This window comes from Podarcis melisellensis, assembly GCF_964234715.1.
Source record: "Podarcis melisellensis genome assembly, chromosome: 14".
In the NCBI taxonomy this organism is placed as follows: domain Eukaryota; kingdom Metazoa; phylum Chordata; class Lepidosauria; order Squamata; family Lacertidae; genus Podarcis; species Podarcis melisellensis.
The window spans coordinates 34,200,844-34,218,620 of record NC_138546.1 but is presented as its reverse complement, the minus strand read 5'-3'; the positions used below and the strand labels follow the sequence as shown (position 1 = coordinate 34,218,620).

At 44.5% G+C, this 17,777-nt stretch overlaps 1 protein-coding gene across 3 annotated transcripts in view; it reads left to right on the top strand.

The window, feature by feature from the left end:
- Positions 1 to 17,777, top strand: part of NTRK3 (neurotrophic receptor tyrosine kinase 3) — a 413,927-nt gene that overhangs the window by 190,255 nt on the left and 205,895 nt on the right. For all 3 annotated transcript variants that reach the window (XM_081888512.1, XM_081888511.1, XM_081888513.1), the window contains exon 11: positions 1,954 to 2,056. In XM_081888512.1, the coding sequence (XP_081744638.1) occupies positions 1,954 to 2,056 (103 nt within the window). The remainder of the gene's footprint in view (positions 1 to 1,953; positions 2,057 to 17,777) is intronic.

Below are 17,777 nucleotides of genomic sequence, written 5' to 3'. Positions count from 1 at the left end.
ATCGAAGCCACAGGCGAAAAAGCCCTGGCTCTAGTTGAGGCCAGCCTAACCTCTCTGTGGCCTGGGACCTCCAAGATGTGTAAGGCTCTTCTTATGCCTTTACACATGAACACGACTTCCCATCTTGCTGACTGCAGTCAGAAAGAAATGCAGAAAACAACTAGGCAGATATGATAAAGCAAACACATAGAAAGATACACAACAGCAACCACCACATGTATAAATAAAAGCATGACGGTAATCCAAGACTGGGTAAGGCACTAGTCTGCAAGGAACAAAACCTCTCTTTATTTTATGTGATATGTAATTCATTTTTTAAAGGAAATGGTTGCCGGTTGCCGGTTTTTATATATAAACAAGCAAAGCAAGTTTCACAAAGCAGAATGAATATTTTCCCTAATGCAGAAGGAAGAACCCCAGAGAGAATGCTGTCTGTGTACTGAAAAGCCAGGAATAAATATTCTGTCAATATGTGCAGAAGGCAGCGGCTGCCTCCTCTTGCCTCCAACAAAGCGTTCTGTTTTGAGCCAATCCTGCTGCTCTCTTCATCTCCGCCCCCCCTCTCCTTTTCTCTGGCTATATCTGAGTCTCCCTCCTCCAGTGTTTTCATGGAGAAGCAGTTGTTGTTTCTGCCCTTGATGAGTATTTCATGCCGCTGTTTTTGAATATTGTTTCTGGGCCATTCCTTGCACTATGTGGCAGAAAACTGGGTCTCCCTCCAAGTGGATGTTTGACCGGAACTTGCATCCAAATCCTTGCTCCTTGTCATAGGAACACAAGGCTCACCTTAGTGCAGGTTCCAGCTCTCATAGTGGCTAACCAGACCCCTATGGGAAACCTGAAAACAGGACCAGAGTGCAACTGTGATCTACCTCTCCACTTGTGATCCCAAGCAAATGGTGTTCAGAAGCAATGCTGAGCTAGAGGGGCATATGATATTTTTTGGGGGGGTAGTATGCTTTTATTTATTTATTTATCTTTATTTTTTACCAACAACCAAAACCCAACAGTGAAACCCCCCAGGCGGCTGATACATTGAGTATATAGAATCAATAATAACATATTCAAATTGACCATATGTACAATTCTATATACATTAACACTCCTTGCACCACAAGGTTTACCTAACTTTTAACATTTTAATTGCCCCTAATTGTTCAAATCTACCCAAATAATTCAATATCTTCTCAAACCAATGCTCTTTTTCACTGACCTTAAACCCTTTCATTCTGTGTATCTTCACAGTTAGATATTCTAAAATTATAATATTATTCAATTTTTTCCTCCATTGGTTCACCCCTAGCTCTTCTGCATTTTTCCAATTACTCGCTATAACCTGTCTGGCTGCAGTTACCATCAATTTTACCCATTTGCATTCCCCTTTTGTTTTTAACTCGGTGCTACTCAGGCTAATAAGAACCATTAAGTTAGAAATTTCCATCTTCCTACCCACAATTTCCGATATTTCTATACCAATCTGTTTCCAAAATTCATTAACTAACGAACAATCCCACCACATATGACTGTACGTTCCCATCACTCCAGATGGGTTTGTGATTAACTCCACATAAAACATTTTCTGATGTCCTAAATCTGCCATCTCCATGGGAGTCAGGCTGTTGGTACATCTACAGCAGTACTGTCTTCTACTGACAGGTAATGGCTGTCCAAGATTTCAGGCAGGGGTCTCTCCCATCTTTTCCCAAAGAGATGCTGGGAGTTGAACTTAGGACTTTCTGCTTGCAAAGCAGATGTTCTACCCCTGATATATGACTCTCCTTTCTCTTTCCCCTCTTTGTTCTCTCTTCTTCGTTTTCTGTAAATTCATTCATTGCTTTAAATAATGCATGCACATGGGCACAATGTTAGATTGTAAATTTGAGTGCAAATTGCTTTGAGTGTTTCAGTAATAATATTCAATGTGGCCTCTAATGCCTAGGGTGTTCTTTACAGGTGTCCATAGCTGTTGGGCTTGCGGCCTTTGCCTGTGTCCTCCTGGTGGTCCTCTTTATTATGATCAACAAGTATGGTCGGCGATCAAAGTTTGGAATGAAAGGTACAGGTCAATCTCTTCCTCCATCCACCAATGAGTTATTTCCTGGGAGGGGTGTTGGGTGGGACAAGGTGGTGAGAATTATATTCATGCCAACTTTCTGACACTGGTTCTTGGTTTAAAAGTATGTTCACGCTGGAAATGTGATTGCGTGTTGGAAACAGGTATTTGTAACACTAAGTAGTGCGAAGTTGGGGATCTCTCATTTCATGGTGTTGTGATCCCCAGCAGAACCCCCCAGAAAAAAGATGAATGGCTTGTGTGCAGCGGTGGTCACTGCGATTAATTAATTGGTTTGTAATGTAGTCTTTGGTGGACTTCAGCTTTTAAGATTGCTTGGTAGCGAACAGTGTTTGTTCCACTGACAAAGTGAAATGTTGAGTAATTCTCTTCTTGAAGACTAAAATTATAGAGCAGGAAAGAGGGACTGATTGTAAATACAATGAAGAATGTCACGGGTTCAAGGTTGAATCGTGGACTGGACTTCCAGGCTCTCTGTCCCTTCTCTAAGATTAGGGGCCGTACCTAATTTACACAAAGCTGATTTCTTTTCCACTGGATCTTCTGATGCTTATTGAGGCTGCAGGCAGGGTGAAGTTGCTGGACCATGGATAATCCTAAGTAGACATAGGAAACCTGTCTTATCCCATGTTAGACCACTGGTCCATCTTGCTCAGTACTATCATTCTACAATGATTATCAGCAGCTGTCCAGAGTTTCAGGCAGGGAACATTTCCCAGCCCTACCTGGAGGTGTTGGGGATTGAACCTGGGACCTTCTGCATGCAGAGCAGATGCTCTACCACTAGGCTACAGCCCTTCCCCATTTGCTGTCATGAGATCTGGAATGCAACTGATGCTTTTTATCCTAATTAGACCAGGAGGCCCTTTCTAGGCTCCGCCTTCTTCCTGGAAGAGTGAAGAGTCTTAACAGGTTAGTCTTCTTGCCTGGAACTAAACCCACCACTAAGGAGGAGGAAGGATATGGAGGGAGAGGAAGTTGAAATCCAGTGCCACCCCCTGAACTGCTTGTAAGCAAGAAGGCAGGCAGGTGGGTTGGTGGGTGGGTGATGTCTGAAAGCAGACTGGGTTGAGAGTTTTTGAATGGGAGGTGCAGGATGGGGAAAAACTCATTTATATTCCAAATTCATGAGTTGGAGCTCTGTATCCACCACTCCACACTCTGTAGCTATCACCATAGGTATCTATCAAGGACCAGGGTAATGGATATTTTACATTTTTCCTTTCAAAGTTTAGCTGTGATTCCTGCACTGTAGGGGGTTGCAGTAGATGACCACTGAGCTCCCATCCAACTCCACTGTGCTTTGCTTCTGTGATGGAAGATTCCTAAGCTGCCTTTTACAACAAAGCTCCCTCAAGGCGGCTTACAGGAAACATTAATGGCAGTAAAATACAATCATAATTTAAAGCATTAGCTGAGATGTTTGAAAAGCCACCACATGCGTGTATTAATTTCAACTGGCTAACGATAGCAGATTTTGAACAGACAGTTTAAAATGAGCAGCAAAATGAAGCTTTAAAAAGTTCATCTTAATACCATGATGTGATAAATATGCAGGCTGAAAAAATTCTCTCTCCCCCCTCTCTTTCCCCCTCTCTCTCTCTCTCATACACACACATACACACACCACTCACTTATTAAACCTAAACTGTGAATGACAACTGAAGCTGTCCACAAGTTGTGAGATTGGCCAGTGTCTTGCATGATCCTCATTGACTGTGTGTGTGCAGTATTCAGCTGGTGTTGGGTCTTTTAACAAGGAATAACCGTTCTTCCTTTGATAAGCTCTTGTACCAAGTTGTACTTTCCATTACTTCTCTCGTAAATCATAGCCATAAATGTCCCTCTGCAGAGTTAATTCTTTTTTTCTTTTTTAGAGCCTTTTTATCGGTCAGGTTGTTAAGCAGAATCCGCAGTACATGAATGTGCCTCAACCCTTGGAGAGCTCCTTTCCCCCTTCCCTGATTTATCTAGTCGGGAGCTCTGCGTAAGCACAAGGAATGACTGGAAGTTTCCTATTTATTTTGTGGGGGCATTTATCCATGCCACAGCATCTTTGGGACACTTAGCCATGGAAAGTAATTGGGAGGCATTTAAATTAGATACAGAGCCCACAAATTCCCAAATTGTTGTTGCATGCACAGTTGGTTTAATTGCGCACCGTTCCCTGTTCATTAGTACTGAGTTAATGCCCATCTGAATCATTTGTTGGCTTAACAGCACACATTTCAATTTGCCAAGCTGGGTCAGGCAAATAAAAAGGCTTCCTTCCTCAGCAGGCCAAGTGATGGCCACTGTGGAGCATTATACTTGGGGCAGGGTTTGAAAATGTTTGAAAACTTCTGCTGGTCCAGTAGCCCAAACTCACCTAGAGAAGAGAAGACTGACTGAGAGGTGACATGATTGTTGTTGTTTAGTCGTGTCCGACTCTTCATGACCCCATGGACCAGAGCATGCCAGGCACTTCTGTCTTCCACTGCCTCCCGCAGTTTGGTCAAACTCATGCTGGTAGCTTCGAGAACACTGTCCAACCATCTCGTCCTCTGCCATCTGCTTCTCCTTGTGTCCTCCATCTTTCCCAACATCAGGGTCTTTTCCAGGGAAGGTGACATGATAGCCATCTTCAAATATCTGAGTGACTGACACATGGAATATCTTGGAATCTTAGAACTGTAGGGTTGGAAGGGACCATAAGGTTCCTCTAGTCAAACTTGGTCCTCCAGCTGTTTTGGCACTACGATTCCCATCTTCCCTGACTATTGGTCCTGTTAGCTAGGGATGATTGGAGTTGTAGTCCCAAAACAGCTAGAGGGCCAGGTTTAGCCATACCTGCTCTAGTCCAACCCCCTGCAATGCAGGATTATTTTTCTTTGCCCACTGTGGGGCTTGAATCCATGACCCCGAGATTAAGAGTCTCATGCTCTACCAACTGAACTAAGATGGAGCCACCTTGTTTTCTGCTACTTCAGAGGGTAGGACCCAAACCAGTGGATTCAAATTACAAGAAGGGAGATTCTGACTAGACCTTTCTGACAGCAAGAGCTGTTTGACAGTAGAGTGGACTCCCTCAGAAGGTGGTAGACTCTCCTTCATTTGAGGTTTTTAAACAGCGATCAGGAGGCCACACGTCAGGGATTCTTTACCTGTGATTCCTGCACTGGACTAGTAGGCCATAGTGAACACATATCCCTAATATTTAAATTGGGGGGGTCTCAACCTTTCAGGGCTGGGGCCACATTTGGAAATCTAAGAAACTGTGATGTTCCGTTTGCAAAACATATGCTCTACTATTGTCTTTCCCTTAAAAAAAGAGAAAAAAGCAGTTACAACTCCTGTTGCTTATCTCAGTAATTCCTGGATATTACAATAATTTATTCCTGCCACCTGAAGAATGAATGGAATGTCTGCTCAAATATACCACGTCTGAACTGAGTGGCTACTTGTGGGGCAGTGTGAGATTTCAACTCATCTTTAGTTTTAACCTACAAAGCCTAATTCTTGGATTGAGGTGTCTATGGAGCAGCCTTTCCCTATATGTCCCAGCCCATTGTCTGAGGCCCTTCAGACATTTGGTTGGAAGTTAGCAGAGACAAAGCCTTCTCTGTATTGGCCCCTGGGCTGTGAAATCATTCCCCAAATGTGTTCTCCTGCCGCTATGACCTCTCTGTCCATTAAAACTCACCTGTTCTCCTGGGACTGATAATAAATGGCATTAATCTTCTGCTTAACTCTTGTGATCCGTGTGCTTAGGTTTTAGGTTGTATGGTTTTATGGCGGTTAGTTAAAGTCTTTTTGTATTATTTTGAAATTTAGTTGTTAGCAACGTAGCTGCCCAACGTACTGGAAAAGCAGGACATAAAGGGTTCAGATATATCTGGAAGTTCATGAATAGGTTAGGCCTGTGACTAATGCTAGTTCTACTCGGATAAGACCCATTGGAAACAATGGAAAGTACTTGCAACAATTAATTTCAGCGGGTCCACTTGAGTATAAATGGACATTGATACAACTTTAAATAATGACTTTTTAATTCATTTTTAAAGGTCATCAATCAGTTTGATCTGAATGAAAACCCTCTCATTCCGAGGCCTTAGAAACCTTAAGCTTATGAGATGAAAGGAGATGTGGGGAGGGGGAAACCATGGAAAAAGAGGAAGACTAATCAATGATTGCTTGCAACACATTCTGTGATGTTTTAGGAATTACATTATCATTGGCTCATTTGGTATTCGTTTCTAATAGCGCCGATCAGAGCAGCTATATGAATGTGGATGTCAAAAGTACTTGCAGAGCCGTTCTGGTGTAATTTAGAATCAGTTAATAGGCACTTAAAGCAAAGTGGCTGCCTATCTGATTATGACTAGGGGTCCTTAATGCTTTCCCCCATAAACATATGGTAACTGTCCTTTGAGCTGATAGTCCAAGAATGCCAGCATTCTTTAAAAAAAAAGAAAAGAAAAAAAGCGGACCAACTCTTGCAATGTCATCTTGGAGACATGCAGAAGAGGTCTGGCCGAGCCAAGCTGGAGCTGTGGATATCTGTTACCACATCTGGGATCGCAGTGGATGTTCACCACCCCTAAGTGGCTTGTGTTGGACTCTAAAATTGCAAGATCTTGAGACAGAATAAGCAGAAAGTCTGTCACTGTTAACCAGGCAATGATAAAAGACCTATACAGTGGTACCTCGGGTTACAGACACTTCAGGTTACAGACTCCGCTAACCCAGAAATAGTACCTTGGGTTAAGAACTTTGCTTCAGGATGAGAACAGAAATTGTGCTCCGGCAGCGCGGTGAAAGCAGGAGGCCCCATTAGCTAAAGTGGTGCTTCAGGTTAAGAACAGTTTCAGGTTAAGAACGGACCTCCAGAACAAATTAAGCACTTAACCCAAGGTACCACTGTACTAGGTCCAGCCACTCCAGAGACATCAGCTCATTAATAATAATAATAATAATAATAATAATAATAATAATAATAATATTTACTATTTATACTCCACCCATCTGGCTGAGTTTCCCAGCCACTCTGGGCGGTTCCCAATCAAATGTTAAAAACAGTACAGCATTTAAATATTAAAAACTTCCCTGAACAGGGCTGCCTTCAGATGTCTTTTAAAGATAGGGTAGCTGCTTATTTCCTTCACATCTGAAGGAATGTGGTTCCACAGGGTGGGCGCCACTACCGAGAATGCCATTGACCAATTGCAAGGGGCCATGCTGCAGACACACCTATTTCTTCCTGTTCTCTGAGGTATGGCAAATCCCAGATAGCTCACTAGACTGGGGTTGGGGGGGGGGTTCCTCACATATAGAGTGTCTGATGAACAGGGATGGACAAATTTATCAATTTCTCCAAATTTCAGTTAAGATCTCCACAATTTTAAACCAGTTTGCAAAAAAATTCAGAAAGCATCAGCATGAAAATTCATCAGCGACTTTGTGCAAGTTTCATCTAATACTGTATAACATTTTTGTGTGTGATGTTGTCTAACCTACACGTTTTTGGCAAAGTGACTTTTCTTAACAGGATGCATTTCTGCATGTTGCTGTCATTAAAATGTGTGTCCTAATGCACACATTTTCCCCAACATATGCATCTTTTTTCAAAACATTTGGTTGGAGAATGGCACCACAAAATTCAAAGCAGATAGGCCGGTCACCTAGCTGTCAGAAAACCCATTCCTGATTAATATTTCTCCAGAGTGTATGTGAATGTGTGTGAGAGAGGAGAGAGTGTGAGAGAGACAGCGGCAGCTCTCCAAACTTGATATCTGAATTGCATTCAATATAGCGGGTTCTCCATAAACAGAGAGCACGTGTTGCGGTTGGGTAACAGGCCACCCAGGGATGACTAGGCAATTTTGTAAAACCCAGGCCTTTAAGAGGTTAATTGGGTTGCTGGGGATTTTTGAGTGTTGCTAATTCGGAGGAGGGGCTAGAGGCTTTAAATACAGGGGCCAGACGAAGGGACGTCCTTTTGGCCGTTTTGCATCGGATCACCCGCCCTCCCTCCCTTTTATAGGGTGGTTTTGGTTCATTTGACCTTGCTATGCCTGTCATGGGGTCGTTCGCCTTTGAGCGGGGGCCTGGTAGGAATTTTGCCATCTGGCTAATTGGCTGGTGCCATTTGGTTTTTGCCTACTGCGTAGCAAATCGTCACAACTTGTAAGGTTGGCGGTTAGGCATTGGTTAATTGGTGCTTGGAGGGGTAAGGTGCCTATCCCTCCAAATGATGCGCAAAGGGAATTCCGTTAAAGGAATCCAGGGGCTTGCCATACAATTCGTCCTTGTCCGTGGAGCCGGGCTTGGGCCGTGCAAGCCCCACCGGAACATGAGGGTGAGAGATGAGGGTCTGTTTCCCAGCTTCATTTTCTCACCCAATACTTGTTTCCCACGCTGGCTTCCGGTGGAGTCCGGAAGGGACCAGCTCTGTCCTTTGGGGGCAAGGACAGATAGTCATAACCAATGCCTAAGCAACCACTCACATTTTTTTGTATTGAATAAAGTTGTGGCCAAAATCATGCCAAAAACCTTAAACAAAAATTGAAGTGTGAAGTGTGAATTATTTTGGGGGTGGCACTGTGGGACTCAACACGCAAACATATGTTTTGCTCATATAACACATTGTTCCATCCTTCATCCTCAATTCAAAATGTGAGCTCTCGCTTGCATCGCTGTTGCTGGCTCTTACCTGGATTTGCTTTTGTGCTGTGTCGAGTGCGAAAGTTTTTTTCTTCTTCCCGAAAGTCATCTGAGCTTTAGGGCATTCTGAACTTGTCAGGGTTTTGACCTTTCTGTGTTTGTATTGCCGTTGTTTTATTGGGTTTTAAAAGCCTCTGGATCCATTCTCTTTGCTCAACATTCCTTATTTTCACCTGCCTTTGAACCTGAGAAGTGGTTTCGGAGGGACTCACAGCCATAAGTGCTTTATCTCTTGCCAAATTGAAGAGATATCTATTTTGATTTCAGCATCGTAAAAGCTGCCTGGTTCCTTTTCTGCAGGTAGCCTGCCATCCATTAAAGAAAACCGAATCTTGGGTCATAAAAAGCAATAACCAAGCAGAATGTCCGTGCAACCTCTCATAATTGTACCCCTATCACACAAAGATTCCATAGCAAGACCCAAAGGCTTTCCCAGCAGGTCACCCCCTAGTCTTTTCACAAAACATGGGCACAGTTTCACTGCTAGATCCAGCCAGGCTAAAGGCCCAACGGTCCCCTGTTAATTTCTACATTATATTTGAGAAAACTAATGGAATATCCCACATGTTAAGCGCTCGTTTTTGTGTCAGTTGATTCCAGAGAAGAAGAAAAACAGTTTGCAGCCCCATTGACCTAGAACATTGTGTCAACATTTACGTAACACAACAAGTGCTGCAGTGTGAAAAGAACATTAGAAAATGTCATAGAGGTGCTACCATTATGATCAGGAAAGCTAGCACAATCTTCCCCATGTCTGAAAGCACACTGAGTCCTGACCCTGTACTTACAATGTCTTTTGGAAGATCGCAAGCAGGACATGAGCTTAACAGCACTCTCCCCACCTGTGATTCCTAGCAGCTAGTATGCAGAGTTATGCTGCCTCAAGACAACCATTGTGGTTATCAGCAACTGATAGCTTTATCCTCCATGAATTTGTCTAATCCACTTTCAGAGCCATCCAAGTAGGTAGCCATCACTGGATCTCATGGGAATGAATTTAACAGTTTTGCAGTTTTAACTGTGCACTGTTTGAAGAAAAAATTTCTTTTGTCCCGAATTTCCCAGTGTTCAACTTAATTGGATGCCTCTGAGTTACAGTAGGGTAGAAATTCTTCCTATCTCAACCCTGTGCATAATTTTATACGACTGTGACATGTTTCCTTTACTCACCTTTTCCCTAAACCAGTGTTTCCCAAACTTGGGTCTCCAGCTGTTTTTGGACTACAACTCCCATCATCCCTAGCTAGCAAGACCAGTGGTCAGGGGTGATGGGAACTGTAGTCCAAAAACAGCTGGTGACCCAAGTTTGGGAAACAGTGCTCTAAACTATCCTCTCCCCAATTTTTTTTTAACCTTTCCTCATAATACTCCAACCCTGGTGTCATATGAGTTACAGACTTTAGGATGGATGTTATAACCATTTGTGAACTGCAGGTACGTTCTCTCACTGCAACTGGAACTTGCTGGTGGCTGTGTGTCCTGTTCCTACCTTACCTGGCCGATGCTGTGTCATCCTGAGTTGGAGGAACTGTCCAACAGGTTAAGGAACAGGTCTGTGGCAAGGCTTGCTAGAGTGCAAGGAACTGGAGAGAAGAAATTGTTGCATTAGCAACAGCCATTCAGAAGAAGAAGAGTTTGGATTTGATATCCCGCTTTATCACTACCCGAAGGAGTCTCAAAGTGGCTAACATTCTCCTTTCCCTTCCTCCCCCACAACAAACACTCTGTGGGGTGAGTGGGGCTGAGAGACCTCAGAGAAGTGTGACTGGCCCAAGGTCACCCAGCAGCTGCATGTGGAGGAGCGGAGACGCGAACCCGGTTCCCCAGATTACGAGTCCACCGCTCTTAACCGCTACACCACACTGGCTAACAACTCTGGAGTTTTGTGCTGTCCACCTTTCCCCCAAGACCCCTGATCTGGAGTATGCACAAATTCTTGCTTCCTTCCCCCAAGGCTTCACACCTCCAGATATTTACAGTGCCCTCTGGACTGGGCATCAGCTCATACTTTTCACTGTCATTGCTCTTGGGGACTTGGAGGAAATGATGAACAGAAGGTGGACATCACATTCCCTAACTCCTAAAAGTTGGGGTGTCTTCTTGGGTGGCAAAAACTCTGAGCACACTAATGAACACCCTAACTCTTCTTGACCCCTGTCTTCTGCCTCTTCTGAGGACCAGGCCACAGCCAATTCTGATTTTAGGCAGAGGCTGGCCCAGACACATGCGATTGGATCCAACTTAAAAAATGCCTGTAGTTTTCTCATCAAATGAGTTTAGCTGTATGTCTTCCAGGAAGTTTGTCTTGGAGAGAACTTCTGTGGTCAGACTCTCACAGGAACCTCCATGATCGAGGTTCACAAGTGAGCTGGGAACTCTATTGTTAACGTGCATCAGGCAACGGCTTGACCTTGATTGCCTAATTAGTGTTGGAAAGATCTATAAAAGTGACACCACTGTCCTTTCCCCCAGCAGAAATGTATCCTGGTGTTTCTCCTTCTTTCCAGCCAAAATATTTTAGTGTCCATGTCTGGCTTATTCCCCTCCTTCCCCCAGCGAGTGCTCTAAGTACACACCAGTGACTCCTAAAAGTTGTTTGTAGCCATCCTGGGATGCAATGCACTAACATAGGAAATGAGTGGAAATAAACTTGCTGGTTTACAAAGGCCCAGCTGAATCTCCATCCTGAGAGTCCGATCTCTGCCCATTGCAGATTCCCCCCTCTTTCCCTGGTATGACATTCACAGGATGTTGGAAGCGGCAAGGCTGTGGTGCCATTGGGTTAATGAGGAGCAGCAGGAGGCTGGTGACCTGGCAGAATGTTTCTAGAGTCATGCAAAGCTTCAAACTTTTGCAGCTGTTGTTGGAGCCTGCAGGAAGGGGAGGGTAAGGCTGAGTCAGGGTGAAGGAGCTGAGAAGGCCTGCGTTGCTCGCGGCAAATTTGGAAGCCTCTAAGTCACATGGGTAGTTGGTGTCCTGCTTTTCTCTTTGTGCCAGCATTTCAGCTTTAGCCCTCTCAAAACCCAACACTGCTGCACTTTTCACTCATCAAAGCCTTGATATTCCCTTGGTAAAAAAAGAAAAAAGTGCCATCTCTCTGACATTTTCTCCCCTATTCTTCTGCCCTTTTCAGTTCCATCTTAGGAGTACCACTAGTTTTCATGTATGCTTTTTTTTATTCTCTCTCTCCCCTGCTATGCCTCTCCCATTTCTTTTACAGCAAACATTTAGCAGGGGTAGCCAATGGAGTGGATGTTATGAACTACAGCCTCTGCAAGCTAGGCTAATAGCCAGGGATGATGGGAACTCTAGTCCAAAACTTCAGGAGGACACCATGTTGGCTGCCTCTATTCTGTAAGAACCACTAACATAGTCACTTCAGCTTTACCATTGTGATTCCTACCTGATCCCTTATTTTATGATGAACTTAGGCAGCAGCGGTATACTGAGCCAGACCACTGGCCCATCTTGCCCAGTATTGTCAGTGCTAAGTGGAAATAGTGTGATTTTAAAAGGGCATAGGACATGAATCAGATTTTCCAAAGGCCTGGTTAAAAAGGAACACTTTTGCCTGGTGCCTAAAGGTGTGTAATGAAGGTGCCAGGCAAACGTCCCTGGGGAGAGCATTCCACAGATGGGGAGCCACTGCAGAGATGGCCCATTCTCATGTTGCCACCCCCGAACCTCTCAAGGAGGAAGCACATGGAGGAGGGCCTCAGAAGATGATCTTGGGGTCCAGGTAGGGTCTCATGGAAGGTGGCTCTAACAACATTCCCCAGAGAGGCTCACCTGGCGCCTTTGTTACATATGTTTAGGTGTCAGGCAAAAACGTTCCTTTTCTCTCAGGCCTTTGGCTAATTAAACAATCTATGGACTTACAACTGTATGTGTATATTGTTTTTGTTTCTTACTACATTATGTTTTTGGGTGTTTTTATATTACAAAGCACCCTGTGATCCTCGGATGAAGTGTGGTATTGAAATTTAATAAATAACAGCAGCAGCAGTCACACCTTGGGCCTTTCTAGTCAATCACTTCCAATTAAAGCAGTTGTAGAAAGATGTCTGAATGCCAGCACTTATGCATTTTTTGTTTGTCTAAAATGAAGAAGCAGCACCTCTTCCCTTGCTGCCAATAACGCCAACCCTTCAAGCTGTTGTTGTAGTTAAGGATAATTAACAGTTTTCCAATGACAGGAAATCATTAAAACTTCACTGATTTGACTTCCCTGGAGACAAACGTTCTCTACCTATGGAAGATGTTCCAAATATAGCAACCACACACTATTTCCCAGCTCTGCAAGTGGTTTGGGCCAAGCGGGGACAGATTGGAGGGGTGTAAGTGAAAGGATAAGGTCGGCTGCTCTATAGCCCCTTGCTTTCAGCTGAAGCTGCCCCCAAAAAGGAGGAGATCTGGGGCAGAATTTGCCGAGTCAATTTCAGATGGGATGTCATTTTCCATTTCCCCTTTTCTTTCTTATTGGGAGTGAATCATGAAAAGCTAGTCTCTGTGAGCTACTTGAATGAGTCTTGCTTCTCAAAAGGCAGGCCACTGTGGAACCAAAATGCTATTCTGGTCTTCCCTGTGGATGCATCCTGAGCTCTGCTGGCACACTTCAAAGGTGATATATTGCATTGTGCATCCTTAACTAGAAAACAAAGGATTAGGTGGTTTTCCAGCCAGCCCTTGGAAATGCCACATTCTCTGTCCTGACAAGTGATGTGTCCATCTTCTTCTGGAAGCAATATGGAATAAAATGACTCTGCCCCTTGACTCTGCCCTCTGTGGCCCTTACTCTGGGTCTAGATTACTGTTATGTACTGAGTTGAATAGGATCCAAAATGCAGCAGTCTGATTGGTCCTAGAACAATAGGATCCAAAATGCAGCAGTCTGATTGGTCCTAGAACAATGAAGCAGTATGATTGGTCCACAGGAGCCACCCAATCCAGCTCCAGGTGGAAGTGAATCCACAACCTGATTGGCCTACAGGAGAATCCCGGAATTAGCCAATCATGTGCAGCCCATTGTGTAAATAATGTATATAAAGCAGATATTGTGGGGGAACTTCCATTCCTCCTCACCACTATGAGCTGAATAAAGAGCATGAAATCCACTCTTGACTCCGAGTATATTTCAGTCACTGTTGTGGAACATTATAAATCCACCCACTTCTGCCCCTGGCCCAGCCTGCCACTGGCAAGTGGCCCTCAGAAGGTGGCAGATGAGGAAATGTGGCCCTCGGGCTGAAAAATGGTTTTCAACCCTGCTTTACTAGCTGCTGAGCAGGATATTTTAACTTTCAAACTTTCTCATCTTGCCCTTTTGCCCGAGATCATATCTAATTAACTTCTGGAGCTCCTCCACATTCCAAAGACTCAAGTTATCACCATCTCCTCTTGTGCATCGAGCTATATTCTTTTACCTCCCAGGCTCCTGTTTATTGCTTGGGTACAGCACTCAGTTGCAAGAACAGTTTCCATTGCGAATTCACCGTTGATTAAAAACTGTAGCGCAGGAAGCGTGCTGGGAAGGAGGAGACAGGGATGAGAAGGGCAGCAGCGTCGAGCCTCGCTAACCGATTGAACAGTGACGTATGCAGTGGGTTTCTTGATGGGCCTTGCATGGTTTGCAAATGGACAATTCAGGGCAATTTCTTCCTTGCTGTTAAAGGAAGACATTAAAAAGAAGAGAGAGAGGAAGCGAATAAATTCTGCAAGGTAGAACACAGTGCACGAAGCAGTGAACGAGGGCGGGGGGAGACCCATCCCCCTTCGGTTTTAATTAATGTTTAAATTAGGATCAGTTTATTCCGCTGTTACCTTCCTTCGCGAAAGATGCCGCAAGCCCATTAGAGGCGATAAAATTGTGCTTTGTAGAGGCTGCTGGTCAGCATTCATCCTTCTCTCCATTCTGTGGCTTGCTTTCAGGGGATCAAAGTGCTGTTTTGTTTGCATTGGCTCTGCGGCCGAGGATTTGAATTTCCCTGTTTTGCTTTCCCCCATTCATGGAGTGCTGGGGAACACTGCTAGACAGTTCCCAGAGCCCAGTCCTGTGGATTTGCTTTCTTGTCATTTGGTGTAGGCTGGCCTGTTTGGTTCAAGGACACATTTCTGAGTTCAAGGCAACTTTTCAGTCAGGCAATAGCACTCAAGGAAAAAGCAAAGTAGGGCTAGTAAGGAATGTGGCTGAGGACAATGTGTGGCCTGGGGAGAGTTCCAAGGGCCAGACTGAGAGGCCTGGGGGCCACTTTGCGACCCTGGGCCTGAGGTTCCTCATGTCTAGAATGAAGCTGCTCACTGTTCAGTTGTGGGATGACTCATTCACTAAATGTATCATGTGGAAGTTATACCTCATAGTCAAGAAAATCGGTGATAGAGCACACACTTTGCTAGCTGTAATGTCCTAGGTTCAGTCCCTTTCATATTTAGTTAAAAGATAGCAGGTATTGGGAAAGACCTCTGCTGGGGACTGAAATTCTGAAGCTCAGTGGTAGAGGATCTGTTTTGTTTGCAGATGATCCCAGATTCTGTCTTCGGCATCGCCAGACAGAACTGCAAAAGACTCCCTGCTTGAAATCCTGGGATGTCACTGCCAATCAGTGTAGACCATATTGAGCTGTGGAATATGGAATGCCCTGTGGAACGTCCTCCCATCAGATGCCAAGGAAATAAACTATCTGACTTTTAGGAGACATCTGAAGGCAGCCCTGTTTTTATCACATTATGATTTTTATCACATTATGATGATGATGATGATGATGATGTTGGGAGCTGCCCAGATGGGTGGGATAATATATATATATATATATAGGTTTTGGTGTCCTCGGGTGTCTTCCCGTGTAAAAGTTGGGGTGTCTAGGCGACGTTTCGACGAGGTCTCACTCGTCATCTTCAGGCTGGTGCTTTCGGCTTCTTGTTACTGGAACAGAGCAGGATCTCAGTGTTTGAGTTCCTATAAATACTGTTGAGGGGGTGTGGTGTATAGCCTCCAATGTTCTGGGCAGAGAGGAAGTTCCCAGGCTAGTGTGCCTTTTCTTCTTTTGTTCCTTAATTACTTGAGGGATATCTTGAGTGATTTCTTGAGTGATATCCTGAGTACCACTTAGGTGGGTCATTAGGTGTGGATTAGTTGCTAAAGTCTTTGTGTCTTGACCTCTTGAACTTTGTGAAGAGTTTTTCTGAGAAGATGGCTGTACTGCACTTAGTCCAGAGTCACACCAGATCCAGAGGCACACAGAACGCTATCACCAATCAACCACACCAGACCCAAACCCAGACCCTCTCCACAGATAAATTACAGACACCATCCAGTAGCCAAACCATGGTGGCACCTCCGGATGCTGCACCCCCCTGCAATCCCTACACAGATCTGGCTGACACAGGCCACAAAACCACAGCTCGCCCCTATACACGAAGCCAAGCCAAAGCACAACTAAGTGCAGTACAGCCATCTTCTCAGAAAAACTCTTCACAAAGTTCAAGAGGTCAAGACACAAAGACTTTAGCAACTAATCCACACCTAATGACCCACCTAAGTGGTACTCAGGATATCACTCAAGAAATCACTCAAGATATCCCTCAAGTAATTAAGGAACAAAAGAAGAAAAGGCACACTAGCCTGGGAACTTCCTCTCTGCCCAGAACATTGGAGGCTATACACCACACCCCCTCAACAGTATTTATAGGAACTCAAACACTGAGATCCTGCTCTGTTCCAGTAACAAGAAGCCGAAAGCACCAGCCTGAAGATGACGAGTGAGACCTCGTCGAAACGTCGCCTAGACACCCCAACTTTTACACGGGAAGACACCCGAGGACACCAAAACCTGCATTCCTGTACCCGTGAAAATCTACGAAAGCAAATATATATATATATATATATAATTATTAGACTCTATAAGGCAGCTTCATCTGTTCCATCAGCACCAACTACAACTCCCATCATGCCTGGACTTTGGCTGTGTTGGCTGGAGAGTTGTAGCTCCAGAACATGGAGGAGCACAACTTTCCACACCCCTGTTTTCATAATAAAGTTGCAAGCTATGAATCTTACCCAGGAATCTTATTACTAGGAACACATGTTCCTGTGATAATGGAGAGCTATCATAGGAATAAACTATACTGGGTGGAACATTTGACTTGTTGGAAGGCAACTTCTAATGCATAGATCCAGTCTGGTGTATGGATGGGTTGTTCCTGGTAAGTTTCCCCTTTTATTTCCCTCTTAAAATCATAATAACATGACAGTGTTCTTTAAAAGTAAGAGTAAAGTTTACTTACATTCAGTTCACAGCAGTAATCTGAAGACAGGCTTTATCTTGTGGTTACAGTTACATTTACAGAGAGAAGAAGTCTGAGCTAAGCCTCAGACAGTGTACGGTGGTACCTGGTTACAAACTTAATTTGTTCCGGAGGTCCGTTCTTAAGCTGAAACCATTCTTAACCTGAGGTACCCCTTTAGCTAATGGGGCCTCCTGTTGCCACCGCGCCACCAGTGAGCGATTTCTGTTTTCATCCTGAGGTAAAGTTCTTAACCCGAGGTACTACTTCCGGGTTAGCGGAGTCTGTAACCCAAAGTGTTTGTAACCCGAGGTGTTTGTAACCTGAGGTACCACTCTACTGCCTTGTGGCTTCCATCCTCTGTAAGGATGAGCCATGTGCTGCTGGCTAAGAGCCAGAAGATGAGTCCAAAAGGAGAAAATGGAAAAAGGGAAGATGGCTTTTCCAGGGTCTACTAGGGTCACACCCATCCACTTGGGCACACACGGGGGAAGCAGGCTCCAGAACAGGTATGACAGGAAGTCCTTCCTGTTTGGAGCTACATTCCCCTGTGCATTCACTCTAGGCAACAGGAAAATGTTGTATTTGACTGCTTCAGTGAAGATACATCCCACAGTCTCCTCCCTGCAAATGGGGGCTGTGGGTTAAGCCAGGTATGCCCAAATTTGCATCTCTGTGCTAAACTGGATCCCTGTCTGACACAGCTCAGCATCTGCCTCTC